We start from the raw sequence: 15,848 nt of genomic DNA, 5'->3' as shown, positions 1-15,848 counted from the left end.
TAATGGCTTGCTGTGCATCCTGGCCTATGGCTCATCTCTTCCTGAAGGTTGCTCTCTGATGTTTCATCATCAGACCCTGCAGATCTCGCCTGCCAAAACACATTCTGCACTGGGCAAATCAGTCCTGAAACAATTACAGTGAAAGGCCAGTGTTACGCAATCAATACTGTACAGACTCTGCCATTAAATCTAACAGTATATACAGCATGGCTGGGAAGTAGCAATAGATAAAATAATGGTGAGGTCTTAACGATGATTGAGGGTAATGAATCTGGTCTGAGTGTGACCCTGGCAGCTGTCCCAGTGTCCACTTTTAAATGTATGCTCTCGCTGGCTGTCTCTCTGTTGTTTCCTTTATGAGAGGAGCATGTACTGTAAATTCTCCTTGCACTGTTGCAGTGGCCAAAACATGTGAACCAATCTGAGTCAGACTGATAGGTTGCTTTGTAAATGCTTTTATATAGTATATACATTATATAGTCATTTTAATAACTGGTGAGGTAACTGTTTGCAACAGCAATTTATGTATAGAATATAAAAGAAAAAATATATTCTTGACATAATAAAAACTAAAAACAACATGAATTTAAACTTATATGATAGTACAGCTACTGTACAACTCATTTCTAAAAATTATTTGTCTATATTCTGAAAACAAGATTGGCCAGAAATAATTTTTTACTTTATTTACATTTTACAACTTTCAAGTCTGTAGTATATATTTGAGATTTCATATAAAGACTATAAGCTCATGAGTATGCCTGCCTCTACGTGTGTGTAGGTTACATATTAATCCGCTTAGTCACAACTAAAATGTTTAAGAAAGATGGTGATGACCATGCTTTGGGGTTGTATTGAATTGCTGTCATTACTTTGTAAATGATGTAATTTGTAACTATTGATATGTTTTATTCTCTAGCTAGTTTATAGGGTTCAGTCTCCAAGTGGGGCTTCACCCGTGTTTGAATAATCAGCTGTGGATCCATTGTCCCTCACTTTTCACTCTCTGTCCCCTTTTTCAGGCATGATGGAGCCGACTCCCCTGCAGATGCTGATGATGTAATAGTTGTGCTGAACAGTTTCCATAGTAAGATCATCAAAGTCAGGGTGAGTGTGGTTTTTGGATATTTGTTACGTAGCAGATTTCACTGGACTTTATACAATGTACTGAAAATCACTCTAAAGCAGGTCAAAAATTGGATTGATTTTTACATCAGGGTTGCAGGATCCCAACCCTCCAAGTCTACCAGTTTTGATTTATTATTATTATTATTATTATTATTATTATTATTATTATTATTATTATTATTATTATTGTTTATTTAGATTTTTTTACCAACCATTTACATAATAGGAAAATGTTGACATTCTCCCTCTTGGAACTGATTTTGCCCATACTAACTTTACCTGGATTTGTGGTCTTATCTGGCTTCTGATTGTACTTTTTTAGTCTCAGTACTAAGTTCAGATAATACTTTATTGATCGCCGGAGGGGAATAAAAGAAATATTTCCGTCCGGTAATGAACCTATTAGTTCTCTCATTGGCATCTGAAGTGTGTTGTTGAATACACACTGAACAGAACATTGTCTGACTTGTCTCATTGTGAACTAACCCAACACAGGACTCTCTATTGTTGATTCTTTTCTACTTCTCATAAAAAAAAAAATATGACCTTTGCCTCTTTGGCCTGTGTCTTTGGCCTTTTTTTTTTTTTTGCAATTTTCTTAACCCCTGCAATGTAACGCCACATTATGTCCCTGGGTCTCCTCCTTAAAATGAGACAAGTCTCAATAATAAGTTAACAAATCAGCATCCTTTGTGTAATGTCGCAAATCGCTCTGTTACAGGTGCAGAAAAAGGCAGAGAAGATCAATGAAGATCTGTTAAGTGAAAATAGTGAAAGCAAAGGCATATGGGACTCCATAGCAAGGTGTGTAATCCATTCTCACGTACACGTAAAATATGATTGGTTTTAGCAGGTTTACAGTCCCTCCTTAAGCTGAGTGCCAGTAACAACTGTGAACTCATACTGATAGGATTTGCCTTCTGTTTGTCAAATATACGTTACGGTTTCAGGAGATCTTATTCCTCCCCTCGACCCAGACTGCGATATTATGCTGTAAGATCTAGTCTTGCAAAAAATATGTGCTTCTGTAGGTATGTGTGTGTGTGCATTTGTGTGCCCCTCCCCCCCTCACTCTTCCTAACTGTGTGATCCTGTCTTCTCACTTAATGCTCGCTGTGTGAAGTGTTTGGAGCACTTTTGAGGAAAGGTAGGCAGTGTTGCTGCAAGCCATTAACCGCTGAAACTTCTTTGCCATACTCATTAGCATGCAGTGTCTACTGGTTGCTTTTAAATGCTGCGTTACTCTCCTGAGTTTTGTAATGAATGAGAATATGATAATACTGTGCAGATGCCAAGTATTTTCATGATTTCTTTTGTGTTTGTTTAATTATTCCAGTGATGCGACCTGTATAACCTGTGTGTTCTCCTGCTTAGTGCAAGTTCATAAAGCCGTCTCGACAAACATAATGTGCTGTAGACATACCGTGCAGCACCATACATAAACCTTTAGAACTATTTTGAATTCAGATTTTGAGGCCCTGGAGAAAGCACCACTTAGAGGGGGCTGGAGGACCTCTCATACTGTTAAGCTCTTTGGGGTGTGACTGGGAGGAATAGCCTGCCAGATGTGAACCAGAGTGTTGTTTTGTTGTTGGACTTGTGTGTTGGCTAAATGCGCTCTCCAGCATTGCCAAGGAACTGGAAACTGTTGAATTATTTTGATTGATTCAGTAGGGGCAGGGCAGACTCCGTCCTCGTCATGGAACAGTGCACCAACTCTGTACTCTTGCAGCAGTACTGGAGGGGTCTTGAGAGTTTGCTTATCCAGTATATATGTGTCACCTAAGGCGACATTATGTAACAATCTGTTTTATAAAACAGCTGCTAAATTATTTTGATGGTACATGGACTTGTAATAGGGTGAATGGTCTCTGTGCTAGCGACTCCACCCCTCTATTGCTCATTTCTGCACTATGTAACTTGAGTGAGTGTGTAGGATCTCAGTGCAATAAAGCTTTACGATCATATTTTGTGGAGAAAATGGTTTTTGGCTCTCCCTCTGATGCCCTCCGGCTGCCTTATCTGAGCTCACCGTAATTTAAAGAGTTTCCAGAAAGTAACCTTTAAATGGTGCTAACTGTAACTGCAGGTTGGTTCAGTTAGCAGAGTAGCTCGATAACTCTTCTCGGAGCTCTGGCCGGGTGACGGTTAGTGCCAACTCTGCTATCTTAGCAGTTTTGGATCGCCAGGAGGAGAGGGTTTCATGTCCGGCTTGGTAGCTTGGCAAGCTCCTGGCATGTTCTGAGTAATAGCTGATCAAATGTTGACTTCCACATGGCCAAAAATATCTGCGCTTGCGTGTTTACTTGAAAGTGGAAGTTTTCAAGACTCTGCAGAATTTTGTTTGTATGTAGCACATACTTTATGTCTGACAGTGTTACAGAAACCAGGGATTTGTATTTACAACAGTAGTGTTGCAGTCAGAAACTGTAGGGAAGCCAAATAACGTTGCAGTAAGGGCATCAAATGTCTGCAATTGTGTGTGTGTGGTGTCTCATTATATTGCATGTTGACTGGCTGTTGCTGCAAGTCAGTCGGTTCTTGTGTAATTTAAGCATGCTCTTGGTGGGCTCATCCTCTGGGACGAGCTGAGGAGCTTTGAGTAGAATCGCTGATCTTTCATGTTGAAAGATGCTAATTTGGGTGGTTTGACTGTCTGGTCAGGATGCTTGCTGGACATTTCCTGCAGAGGTATTCTAAGCTTGTCCAACTGAGAGGACACCCTGAAGCAGACCCAAAACAAGCTGAAGGGATTACAAATCCCTCCTGGCTTTGGCATCTGCTATTAGGAGCTCTAAGGCTTCACTCAGGAGAACAGCATTTGGCCAACCCTGCCTGTACTGTGACTAGGACCAGATAAGAAGCTCAAAGTGGTTAGATAGATGTGTGAATAGATCTATAATTGAATGTAATCTTAAGACCATTTCCCATGGCATGCTTGCATTTACGTAATGAAAGTAAAGATAGGTTAAAAAAAGGTTTAATAATGTTTCAAGAGACATAACTGCTCCTTAAGTGTCTGTGATGGATGAATCTAAAATCCAACCGCATTTGGAGAGAGTGCTTATTTTTCCGGTGTGTCCTCATTTCAAAACAAGGACACATAAATCTCAAGCCACTTATGTTGGGCAAAATAACTCTAACCATATATCCCATCTTCGTCCAATCTTTGTCCAACTAGACCATCTTAAATAAATGTGCTCTTGAGAGTCCAGCCATTACAGTCTCATCCTGTCCTATTAACAGTGAAGGCAGGTGCTCTCAGCTTGGAAGTTTGGAAGTGATGACAAATGAAAAGACCACGTGGAGTTTGCTGGCTTTCAGCAGTTTTTTTTTTAATCTGATAATCAGATGACACAAAATGTTGATTTTTTTTTTTTATTTCTTGCTTGTTTGCAGAGATATTTTTCACTGGACTCAGAGTCATACTCCCAGAAAAACAAATTTTGAAGTGACTGCTCAGTCTGAATATTTCAGCAAACCACTATGTGGACCTTAACCAGTGATCTGACCAAATTTTATTGGTTTGAGATGTCTTTGCGCCCATTGCCTCATTTGTAACCTCAGAATGCTTTGAGGGATTTGTTGTAAAGGGCTGGGCTGAAGGCCACGCATTGATCTGACGCCTCTGAAGAATTAGTGAGGCAGATCCGTGCATCAGCAAGCATCAGTAATCCTAAGTGATAGACTTGTTGCAGACATTCTCATCTTTAAGGAGAGATTTATCACTATAGGGCAAGAATCTTAGTGAAAATAAATGTTTTGTTTTTTTTTTTGTTTCCTGCTTTCTGTCTTACATGCTTTGTTTCATGATTTCTTTCTTTTGGACTTTCTGTCTCTGTCTCTGGATGGGAGGAACATGAAGGAAAGCTTAGAATACCTCTTGATGTTTAATCTACAGAGATGGAGTAAAATTGCAAGTAGAGTTTTGTCTGGTTAGTCCACTGCTCAGGATTTACTTTGCTGATCATACCAGAGGTCCAGATTATCTCGAGTGAGTCAGCCAAATGGGCTCTCACCTGACCCTCTTAAGCTGCTTATCTGGGGGACCCCACTGAAGTGCTGGAGGCCCGTCATAATGGTTAGCTTAGTCATGGCAGGCAGTCGGTGTCCCCAGACTCTACATATGTGTGGTGACTCCCTAGAAGCCAACTGCTTAACATGAGAGAGAGAGAGTAGAGCTGTGGTTTGGTTCAGAGCAGGGAGAGAAACGCAGTAAGTGTGTACAGACTACAAAGAACTCTGAAATGCAAACAAAATTTGTGCAACATCCTGGGCCATCATGGACTTTGTGTTCGGATGTGACTTGTTTACCAGTCAGTTTCTTGATAGGGTGTGTTAGAGCTGGTTTTAGAGGACATGCAGAGACGGTATGCTCCCTTCCATCCCTTCACACCTCGCTCTCACTCACTGGTTGTCTTCCTGGAGCCTCGGGGCCGAGGCTGTGGTTGTGATTGAGTGAGGGAGAGACACTCCTTCACTCATCAACAGTCTGTTGCAGACAAGGACACACAGTTTTACTGCAGACACATCTACCCTCCAGCACAGGTCCTGATTTCTGTCCGCTAAATGTGCCTTGCATCATGAGCCACTGTTCCTCGGTAGCAGTTAGGGTATGTTGCCGAGTTCAGAGGTGCAGAGAAGAGAGTGTCCTGGTGCTGTGATGGTGTCTCAATGTAAAAAGAAAACAAAACCAAAAAAACCAAACATTTTAGCTAATGTAGTTGGTAACTTGCAACTAACTCAGACTTACTTAACTTCAGTCATGAGATGCAGTCTGAAAGATAATGGACTGATTTGATAGGCACAGCATTCTGACGCTTCAGGCTATTTATCTTTCCTAAGGCACAGTGAGGGTTTTTTTCTTGCTTGCTGGTTTGGTATTTAGGTGGCTCAGAAAACAACAGAGTGGAAGGAGAGACTCCATAATTAACCACTTTTCATGTTGTGTGCTTACATGGTCTTTGGATCATGACAGATGTGTACTTTGCACCCGTGTTCTGTGCTATTTTCATCTCTTTGATTAGTTTTGGAAGCACACCAGTATTATCCCTTTTTTAAAATGTTATTATAGCATGTCCTCACATGTGAGAACCTGGAACTAGCAAATTTCAGTTAAACTTTATCAAATTTTGGGTCTATACATTTTCTAACAGTCAACCAATCAATACATTACCTAACTGGTGCAGCGCTAGTTTGTAATATCCCCCAGGACACACAAACAGTTCAGTAGCAGTTTATTTAAACAATGTTGACAAATCACCTCAGACAACTTAACTCCCTCAGGATGACCTGTTGTCGCCAATTCTGTCTGTGTATCTTCAGTTAACAATACCAGGTTACCAAGGCAACAGCTGCCGTGTCTAAGGGTCTGGGGAGACGGTGCCTGAAGCATTGCATTTTTAATTGCAATATGAAGTGCTAGAGCAGAATCATGACTATTCATAAATGTCTTGGTTGAATTATGCATCCACATAGAGGCTTAAACAGACTAATTCTTGCTAGTTTTCAAGTATAAACATTGTTTTTGCATTGGTCTAAACTGAATTCGTCCAAATATTCACTCATAGGTTTGTTTTAAAAAAAAAAAAAAAAAAAGAGAGAGAGAGACAGACCTGAGAGAGAGAGAGACCTGCAGAAGTGACCGAAAAAAAGCATTTGTGCTTTCATGTTTAGTCATTGATTTTACAACAATACATTGCTCCTTGTAATGTTGTTTATACAATAAATACATATAATGTTTGACGTTGCATCTTTTGCAAGTTATACCCCATTCATTCCTGGTGGGGCACATCCATGTGACCACAAAAACAACAAAAAAGTGTGTGGCAAAATTGCACTCTGCAGCAAAATGGTCCTGATGGTTTTCATCTCTACTGTTAGCCAATAAAACTTAAACTTAAATTTTAAACAGTGCAGGAATCTAACCAAACTGCTGGTAAGATCACATCAAAATCATGACTTTCCAAATCATTGCCATTTCTCTTATTATTATTATTTCATTAAAATTAAACATATCTGTTTGCATGGTTTGTTTGAAAGTGTTTTCTGCTGGCTGTTGTAAGTGTTATTACTCCTGGCTCTGCTGAAGCATGGTGGCTAGTGGCTTAGTTCTGATTTACTGTCACTATGAAAAACATGCATCAATCAAAGCACAAGAGACTCAGGTATTATGGTGTCATTTACAGCATCACAGGTGGTGGCTCCAAGAAGGGTGATGCAGAGAAGAAAGAGGATGTTCTAAACATATTTTCTGTAGCATCGGGCCATCTGTATGAGCGCTTTTTGAGGTAGGTTACTATTGCATCACAAACACACTTATCCACATGCTTACGATACCTTTCAGGCCTTATGCAATACTTTCCTTTTCAGCCCTGATCCACAAGCTGATTCTTCACTCTGTCTGACTGTTTCAGAATAATGATGTTGTCCGTCCTTCGGCATACCAAAACACCTGTCAAGTTCTGGTTCCTCAAGAATTATCTCTCCCCCTCTTTCAAGGTATTCCTTCAACTTCATGACTTCATGCAAGCATAGAAGCATCCTTTCTTGTTCAGAATAACCTGTTTCCAGTTCTTCTGTGATTTAAGTATATCAAACAAGAAACAAAAAATCTTTGCAAAGTTCTCTCCTTTGTGATTCTCTGTGTTTAATCTAAGATGTTTATGGTGGTAAGTCTACACTAAGAGTCCCTTGTGTCACGTGATAAGTTGCAAAAAATGGCATGAAGGGTCTGAAGGAAAACAGTTTGCATTTTATATGCTAATGATGCCTTTTAGTGAGTACAAGTTTACACGGGATGTCCATACGTCTTACACTATGTATTACATCACTGATGGCTTCATTCTGGCGTTATGATTTGGTTAACAGGCATTTTATGTCAAGCGAGTCCCAGTATCCAAACACATGCATATCTGTAATAGCCTGAGCCTTATATGCATTTTTTTGTTTGTAACACAGCCACCGAACACTTTATGGACCTCAATTAGGCCATTCTCTCTAGTCTGTAGTACGGTACCACGTACGTACGTACCACGTACAGGTGTCCACAATACACCAATCCAAATATCCCACCGTGTAGGCTTTCACCTTTCTGTTTGATGACTTTGAACATTTCTTAAATGTTTAGTAACTCAAAAACTTTGCACTTTCTGTTTGATTTATTTAACCTTTGGTGTTTGTTTTTGGTGTGGTTAGGAGACCATCTCTTACATGGCAGAGTCGTATGGCTTTCAGTATGAACTGGTACAGTACAAGTGGCCCCGTTGGCTCCACCAGCAGACTGAAAAGCAGCGCATAATCTGGGGATATAAGATCCTCTTCCTGGATGTTCTGTTCCCTTTGGCTGTGGACAAGATCATCTTTGTGGATGCTGACCAGGTAAGTATCAGATTGAAATGACATAGGAGAGAGCTATGTGTAAGTGTGAAGACAGACTTGTCTGTACCAGTCCCAAATCTGGTGTGAAGCTGGGATGAGATTTTTAACACCACTCAAATGTAGTCACTCCTCCCTGTACTCATTCTCCCTCTTTCTCACAGATAGTTCGGGCTGATCTGAAGGAGCTGAGGGATTTAGACCTTGAGGGTGCTCCTTACGGCTACACTCCATTTTGTGATAGCCGCAGAGAGATGGAAGGCTATCGTTTCTGGAAAACCGGCTATTGGGCCTCACATCTAGGACACAGGAAATACCACATCAGGTATACTCCCTTAAAAACTGCCAAGTGGAATATAGCACTACAAACTGTTTTGTATGCCTGGCAAGGATGTCTGATATTTTGCCTGATGCCATATACACTCTATAATAACATTGTAATCCCCTCCTTAATATCTTTCACTCTATTTTAATTTTTCAAGAAAATGAAGGTAACTACCTCTGGCAAGATAGATGGCAGAATAAATCCATGCAATTCAACATATTAGCATTCAGGACATAGTGTGTGGATATGAGCCCTTCTCAAGTCACAAATATGAGAAAAGGAAGAGGAACTGTTCAACAGAAAGCTAAAACTGTCACATGGTTTTAAAATCTCACCCTGCTCTGACAGTATAAATGAAAATATCTTAAGAAAGTTGGCGATATCTTGCTCTTTGTAGCCCAGTAACCTCCATACATGCTCTCCTAAAGGTTATACAAAATGCTGAATGCTTTTCAGGTTATAGTACAAACCTGGAAAATACTGAACTGATGCCTCTTGGCTTTTACAGGAACACTGTTGGTTTTAAAACATTTCCATTGCATTTCTATCTCCAGATGCTTTATCTTACCTGTGCATAAATACTTCCCCTTATGTATGTGAACCGTATAAATTAAGTATGATCCCCGTCTTAAAAGCTGTGTTGGCAGCCTTAGAATGCTGGGCCAGGCTTCCTTTCTCTTGGATGAGCAGGATTAGCCTAATTACAATGAATATATTACCACAAATTCTTTATCCAATTTAGGTGATATCACTTCATATGGAAAACAGGGATAGAGATTGATGGAATTTTATCCAGATTCATATGGAAAGGGAAAAAGGCAAGACTGAGCTTTACAGTACTGCAATAACCCAAATAATGAGGGGCTTGCATTGCCTATTATTACATAATGTTTTGTTTCATAACTGGACAAGTCATGGCACAGTTGTTGCTGTACTCCAGCACAGTGATCCATATAATAGGAAATGTTGAATTTTTACCGTGTCTAGAGGGCACTAAGTTGGTACACTGGTACAATAAACAGATCAGGACGATCGATGATCTCTTACCAGAAAATAGTTTGTCGCCTTGTCAGATTCAGACTGTATAAATGGGAAATCTTCATCACACTTTTTTCTTTAAATTCAGAGTTTTATAATGACCAAATTTCCATCCTTAAGCATCATGGTGTCTTCACACCATGTAAGGATTTCCTGTTAAAAGAAAGAATGAGTAATCACTCTCTCTCAGCGTGTAATGAAAAGCTGTGCTCTTTTGCCATAGAAACTATTGAAAAGACCAAATCAGCATAATAAACTCAGTTAATTCTGACATTATCTCTAGTATTATACTAAGCCTGTATTCAAATTATTTTTTTTCATCTCGTTTTTGCAGAAATTAACTTAATCTTCCCACAAAATATAAATGTAAATAATGATATAAATAATGCAAAATAAATGTAGCCAAATATGGAATCTTTTTTAAATCGTGTACCACAGATTAGAAACATCTTGCTCACAGGACTGACTAACTGTCAGTCAAATTCTCCTTGACATGTATCACATTGTTATTTATGAAAGAAGCTTTATGGATCAGTACTTCTTGGTTTTTTTGTATCTCTTCCTTTGCATTGCATTGCTGTGATTTATTGTCTTGCACAGGACTGGCTTTTGTTTTTGTAATTAATTACTGTGTTGTTGTAAATGTTGTTGTCTAACTTTATAGGATTGGATGTATGAGGGAGGTGTTACTGTGAATGTATTTTACTTTTCTATGTACTCTGCTCATGGGTTTGCTGTTAAATGTACTAGTTATACTGTTACACATACAGTATACCATGTGGGTGGGTGCAGCTTATATTCAGGTGCGCTCAATAGTCCGGAAATTACGGTAAATAGAAGTGATAGAGTTTTGAGCTAGAGTTAACACTAGTCAAAATTAATTTTCCCAGATTCAAGGGGAAATCAAATCATATTAGATTATGCACCATTTTGAATTTTCTCAATAAACTTCTTAATGTGGCTGCATTACAAAGAGGGACAAATTCTGAAACACTGTACTGTGTTCGTCCAGTTTCCATGGTGATTGGACCTCACTAATTATATCTACAATCCTGGTGGCTATGTTTTCGGATGAGACTTTTTTCGTACAGCCAGGGTGCATATTAAATCAAGCAATAGGTATGAAATAAAAAGTTCAACCAGGCGTGTGGCACTGAGTTCTCCCTCTGTCAGTGTGATGGTTAATCAGGTGGCAGGCGATGGCTGAACACAGAGAACAAAATCCCTCCACTTTAGTACTGGCTGATGAGGACATAAGAAAGGAAAAGTCAGAAAACCACAGTGGTTTGATTGGATGCCAGTGTGCTGCTCAGCTCTCCACGGTCAGTGAGCCCATGAGGCTTTGAATATCCTCTGGCAGATTTCAGTGAAACTCCACAGTGTTGGGTTTATTAACATTCTGTGTTAGGTACAATTATCTGTATGTGCCTGAGGTATTTCCCTTTATTGAGTCATCATTTTATTTTTTTGATGTCATTCCCATGAGCTTTCGCTTTCAGGAAACGGTTTTCTCACACCTGCTTTCTCTGTCGTCTCTCTCTCCTGTATTTCAACCAGCGCTCTCTATGTAGTAGATTTAAAGAAATTTCGGAAGATTGCAGCCGGGGACAGATTACGAGGTCAATACCAAGCCCTGAGCCAAGACCCCAACAGTCTGTCCAACCTGGACCAGGTATGTTTCTCAGAGTTCTTTCAGTACCTTATTCACTTCATTGATGTATTGTATTTTTTTTTTTAACACACTTTAATATTTTGTTTTATGATACTTTTAGGACCTCCCTAACAACATGATTCACCAGGTGGCCATTAAGTCTCTTCCCCAGGAGTGGCTGTGGTGTGAGACGTGGTGTGATGACACTTCCAAAGTCACAGCTAAGACTATAGACCTGGTGAGTCCCAGAGCAGTTAGTACTAATTAGTACAGTAATGTGGGGAAAGTTAACTGGCTAACTTGGGAATCACTAAATAATACATCATCAAATCCAATTGTGCCTTTTATTCATATCCATGAATCCCTTCTGTATTCTTTATTTTAATCCTCCTTTTGTGTGTTGACAAAATGCTGTTAATTGAAAAAGTATTTTTATACTACTTTGCTACAACAACTTTTCAGCTTTGTTGGTTAAAATAGTGAGCTGCTGCAGCACTGAAAAGCAGGGCCACATTCCCAGTCATGAATGTCCGTGAGGCACTTGGCATTTAGGAGACAACTGAGGAGCAATCCTGTAGTCTCCTAAACTGATTTAGAAAATTACTGGATGGGCTCCAGTAGACTAGAATAAGAAGCATTGTCTCATTGTGGTATAGGACACCACTTGGTAATTCAGACATAAGACATGGGCTAATGTCCTTTTAACAGAATTGGAAATCAAATTAGGTTGAAATGCCTGCCACAGACAGTGCTGGGAATGGCAATATGACTTGTTGGGAGAAAGTGGCACAGGGGGGGCGTGAGTGATGTGTTTTGTCTGCTTTTCCGCTGCAGTGCAATAACCCAAAGACCAAGGAGCCCAAGCTAAGCGCCGCAGCGAGGATCGTGCCTGAGTGGGTCGAATACGACAACGAAATAAAGCAGCTACTGAGACGGGTGCTGGAACAAGAAGACACAGAAACACAAAGACAGACTCCCTCTCCTTCACAACATAAAAAAGGTTAACATTTTTTAAGATAAACTGACGTCTCTTCTTCTCATGTATGATCAAGCTTTTTCTCAGGCAAATTTTTGTCTCTCCCTCCCTCTGTCTCTCTCACACACCCACCCCCTTCTCCCCCCCCTGCACAGTAGACAACCAGCGTGATGAACTTTAGTGGCTGCCAGCACCATGCTGAAGAGGAAGGAGGCAGTTCCTTCTGCATTCAGGCCACCTGTGAATCTTGAACACAGACAATTCCATCTAAACATAGCCATAGACTGTTACATCCTCAGACGGAGAGGGATGTTATATTTTCAGATGCCATATCTGCTTCTGCAGTCAATACGTCTTACAAATAACACGCGATGTGAGTGTTAGCTGCCAACTGTGAACTTGGGGTGTGCTGTCAGTACTACAGACAGGTCTCGGTTAGTATGTGGTTAGCGGAGCATGAAGTAAACACATAAAGAGTAAATGGGAAATCAGTCAAAGCACTCTTTTAAGTGCATGTTTGAGAATAAGTAGAGGGAATATATTTATGCACTGATGATGTATGCAAAGAATCAAATGGAAAAGGCACATATCTAAGAATCTAATTTGAAAGTTTAATTAATAATTTTTGTACAACTCCTCAACAAGCTGATGGATGTGGACGTTTTTAATCTGACTATGCATTGACTGACATGCTCAAACCAAAGTCGTGACTGGCGTAGAGCTATTCGTGCTTTCACGATTTCACAACTTGCTGTCAAGTTGTTGCATTTGTACGTAGCCTTCCTGCCCAGGTTTTATTATATAAAAAAGGAGATCAACAAGTTACACCAGAAAACTGGCTCTCATTGATCATGAAAGTGCATTTTATGTGCAATACTTTCCTCATCGTCATCAATCAAGTAGCTAATTTCTGTTGGAAAAAAATACAAAATACATGCAGACCCTGTTAGTTATTACTGGTGGAACATATTCACTAAGGAGCTCATCACTTCTCCACTATCCTGTAAAGTTGTTGCAAAATTATAACTTAAGTAAAATTCATACAAATTTAGGATATTACATTACAAATACCATCAGTCCTGCACACGTTTACTTCAGTCCAGAAACTTCAAACACACTCTTTATCGTATGTTGCAGTCAAGTCGAACTGTGACCAGGACACAGAGAGCTATGCTTCTCTCAGCTGCTGTTCCAGACACACCTGGTTTATGTTTCTGGTTTTGTGGCTCAAATTCATGTGGCCTAATTGGTTTCAATATGATGGACAGTCAGACACCTGATCTCAGGCAACATCGTCGTCCGATAGAAGTTATATTTATGTTTAGGCTATTTGTTGTTTGTGGTTCTTGGTGGCTGTGAGAACCGGTTTGTCATTAATGATGTTTGTTTTGAGATCCTTCTAGAAGGATGCATTTTTCATTTTCACGGAAAGGGATGACAAAAACAAGGCTGGGGAGGGTCTTGCTTTTTTTTTGTTTTGTTTTGTTAAATAAACATTGAACCTAAGATTGAGGCCCAATGTCCCCCCAGTGTCCCTCCAACTTTTGTTCTGTCACTTAGAACAACTAGACACTTTACTGCTAGCCAACCCCCCCCCCCCCCAAACAGCAATTTTGATAAAAGACACGGAAGGAAAGTTTGGATTTCCCAAGTGGTGTGCCCTTCATCCATGGGTGTGCTTGGGGTCATAATAAGAACAGTACTTGTCAAGAGGAGAGTTGTGTCTCTTCGAAAAAATAAGAGCAAAAGTGTAAGGAATGGATTAAAATTAAAGTTAAATGGAATCAAAGATAACTTAAAACTTAAAAGGATTAAACTTAAATTTATCTGCTCTATTATAAGCTGCAAGTGTGCCCCCACCAGGCTAGCTAGCTTCTTAACATACTGCAAAAAAAAAAAAAAAAACTGCATACAGCGTTATTTCCAAAGGCAAGAGGCATATTACTTAACTCCTTGATTGTGAGGGGTCGACTTGTACTTACCATTGACATATCTTAATATCCAGTCATTGGTATTTGCTGCTACTTACATACTTCCCTTGCATGATAAACATTCTTATTTTAACCCAAACCATTATCTTTGCGGAACAAACTTGCAACCATTTCATGTCAAATAAGTCATGGACTGTAATACATAAGCGTACAAACAGCACACCAATGGCTGAGTTTCATTCTTAACTTGTTCTCAGTATTGTGTTGTCAGCAACAGGCATACTGGCAGAGCCTTTGAGACGACCTTTATAATGAAAGTGCAACAGCTCTATATTGCAGGAAAGGGCACTTTCACGCATTAATGCAAATTTTCTGGCCATACATCCTCATTCCCGTCATTAATTATACACCCCTACTATTAACTGTAACTAAATGCTGTTGCACTACATCAGATCAAAATCTGCAAGGGACAATTATCATTTCTATTTTGACAGCCATCGATGAGAAATGAGAAACATGGTTTTAATTGACTGCTTTGTCTGCTCTCACCCCTGAGGTTCTTTAAGTTCCTTAATTGGTGGGTCTTGTTTTTTTTTTGTTCATCGTGCTTAGACACATCAACATGGAGTTAGAGAAGAAAGCATAGGACAGATGGACAATCAGGCCAAAGACAATCAATCTCCTTGTCTTTGGATGGTAGTGAAAAGGCCATCTAAAAATACCAGCCCAGAGGAACCTTTAAGTTCTCTGAAAAGTAGGTCCTGGAACCAACAGTTCCAAGTACTGGAGAGCTTGACAGGCATAGCAACAGTTACTGAAAGATATAGGTTTGCGACCGGTCTGTCTGCAAAGTCATGGGAGCTCCATAATGACTTTGGTTCAGCAGACCAGGCTAGACTTTATAAGTTATGGATCAGATAGTCCTCATTTGCACACTAAATGTTGTAGTCTTTGGATAGAAAATAGGATTTTAACTTATTTTTCCATTATGTTTACATCTCACACACACACACACACACACACACATCCACCTTCCTTGTATTCAAGTTTCAGAAGGAAATTATCTGAATTCCACAGTGGACCAGTGTTTTTGTCTCAGGAATAAGATGGGTGTTCAACTGAAGTCAAAAGTAGTGTTTTTATGTCTTAAAAGCTATTAAAAGTGGGTGCAGGAAGTTTGCTCTCAGGACACCTATCTTTCACTGTGCTGTGTCAAAGAGACATGTTTATATTACTATATGGTGGGAAAAAAATAAATCTTTGCAACAAAACCTTCATTAGAAAAGCTGTTTGTGAATCCTATTGTCGCTGTAGTGTGGTCTGTGGATATGTGATTCATGCATTGAAAGGTCTCATTGAAGGGATTTTCTTACACTGTAATTTTACCCTCACTATAAACCATGTGAAAATGCATTAATGTGA

General features: G+C 39.7%; 1 protein-coding gene across 4 annotated transcripts in view; it reads left to right on the top strand.

Moving 5' to 3' along the window:
- The window catches only part of uggt2 (UDP-glucose glycoprotein glucosyltransferase 2), a 37,096-nt gene extending 21,399 nt beyond the window's left edge, over positions 1-15,697 (top strand). For 3 of the 4 annotated variants that reach the window (XM_046403742.1, XM_046403743.1, XM_046403745.1), the window contains 10 exons: positions 1,023-1,107; positions 1,850-1,932; positions 7,317-7,418; positions 7,545-7,629; positions 8,326-8,508; positions 8,670-8,830; positions 11,426-11,540; positions 11,641-11,757; positions 12,354-12,519; positions 12,651-15,697. In XM_046403742.1, the coding sequence (XP_046259698.1) occupies positions 1,023-1,107; positions 1,850-1,932; positions 7,317-7,418; positions 7,545-7,629; positions 8,326-8,508; positions 8,670-8,830; positions 11,426-11,540; positions 11,641-11,757; positions 12,354-12,519; positions 12,651-12,676 (1,123 nt within the window). In that variant the 3' untranslated portion in view covers positions 12,677-15,697. The remainder of the gene's footprint in view (positions 1-1,022; positions 1,108-1,849; positions 1,933-7,316; positions 7,419-7,544; positions 7,630-8,325; positions 8,509-8,669; positions 8,831-11,425; positions 11,541-11,640; positions 11,758-12,353; positions 12,520-12,650) is intronic. The other variant, XM_046403744.1, reaches the window with a different exon arrangement.
- Positions 15,698-15,848: the final 151 nt, after the last annotated feature.

This window comes from Scatophagus argus, chromosome 11 (genome assembly GCF_020382885.2).
Source record: "Scatophagus argus isolate fScaArg1 chromosome 11, fScaArg1.pri, whole genome shotgun sequence".
NCBI classification, from domain to species: domain Eukaryota; kingdom Metazoa; phylum Chordata; class Actinopteri; family Scatophagidae; genus Scatophagus; species Scatophagus argus.
The sequence above is the reverse complement of the archived record's forward strand: the minus strand, read 5'-3'. Positions and strand labels throughout refer to the sequence as shown.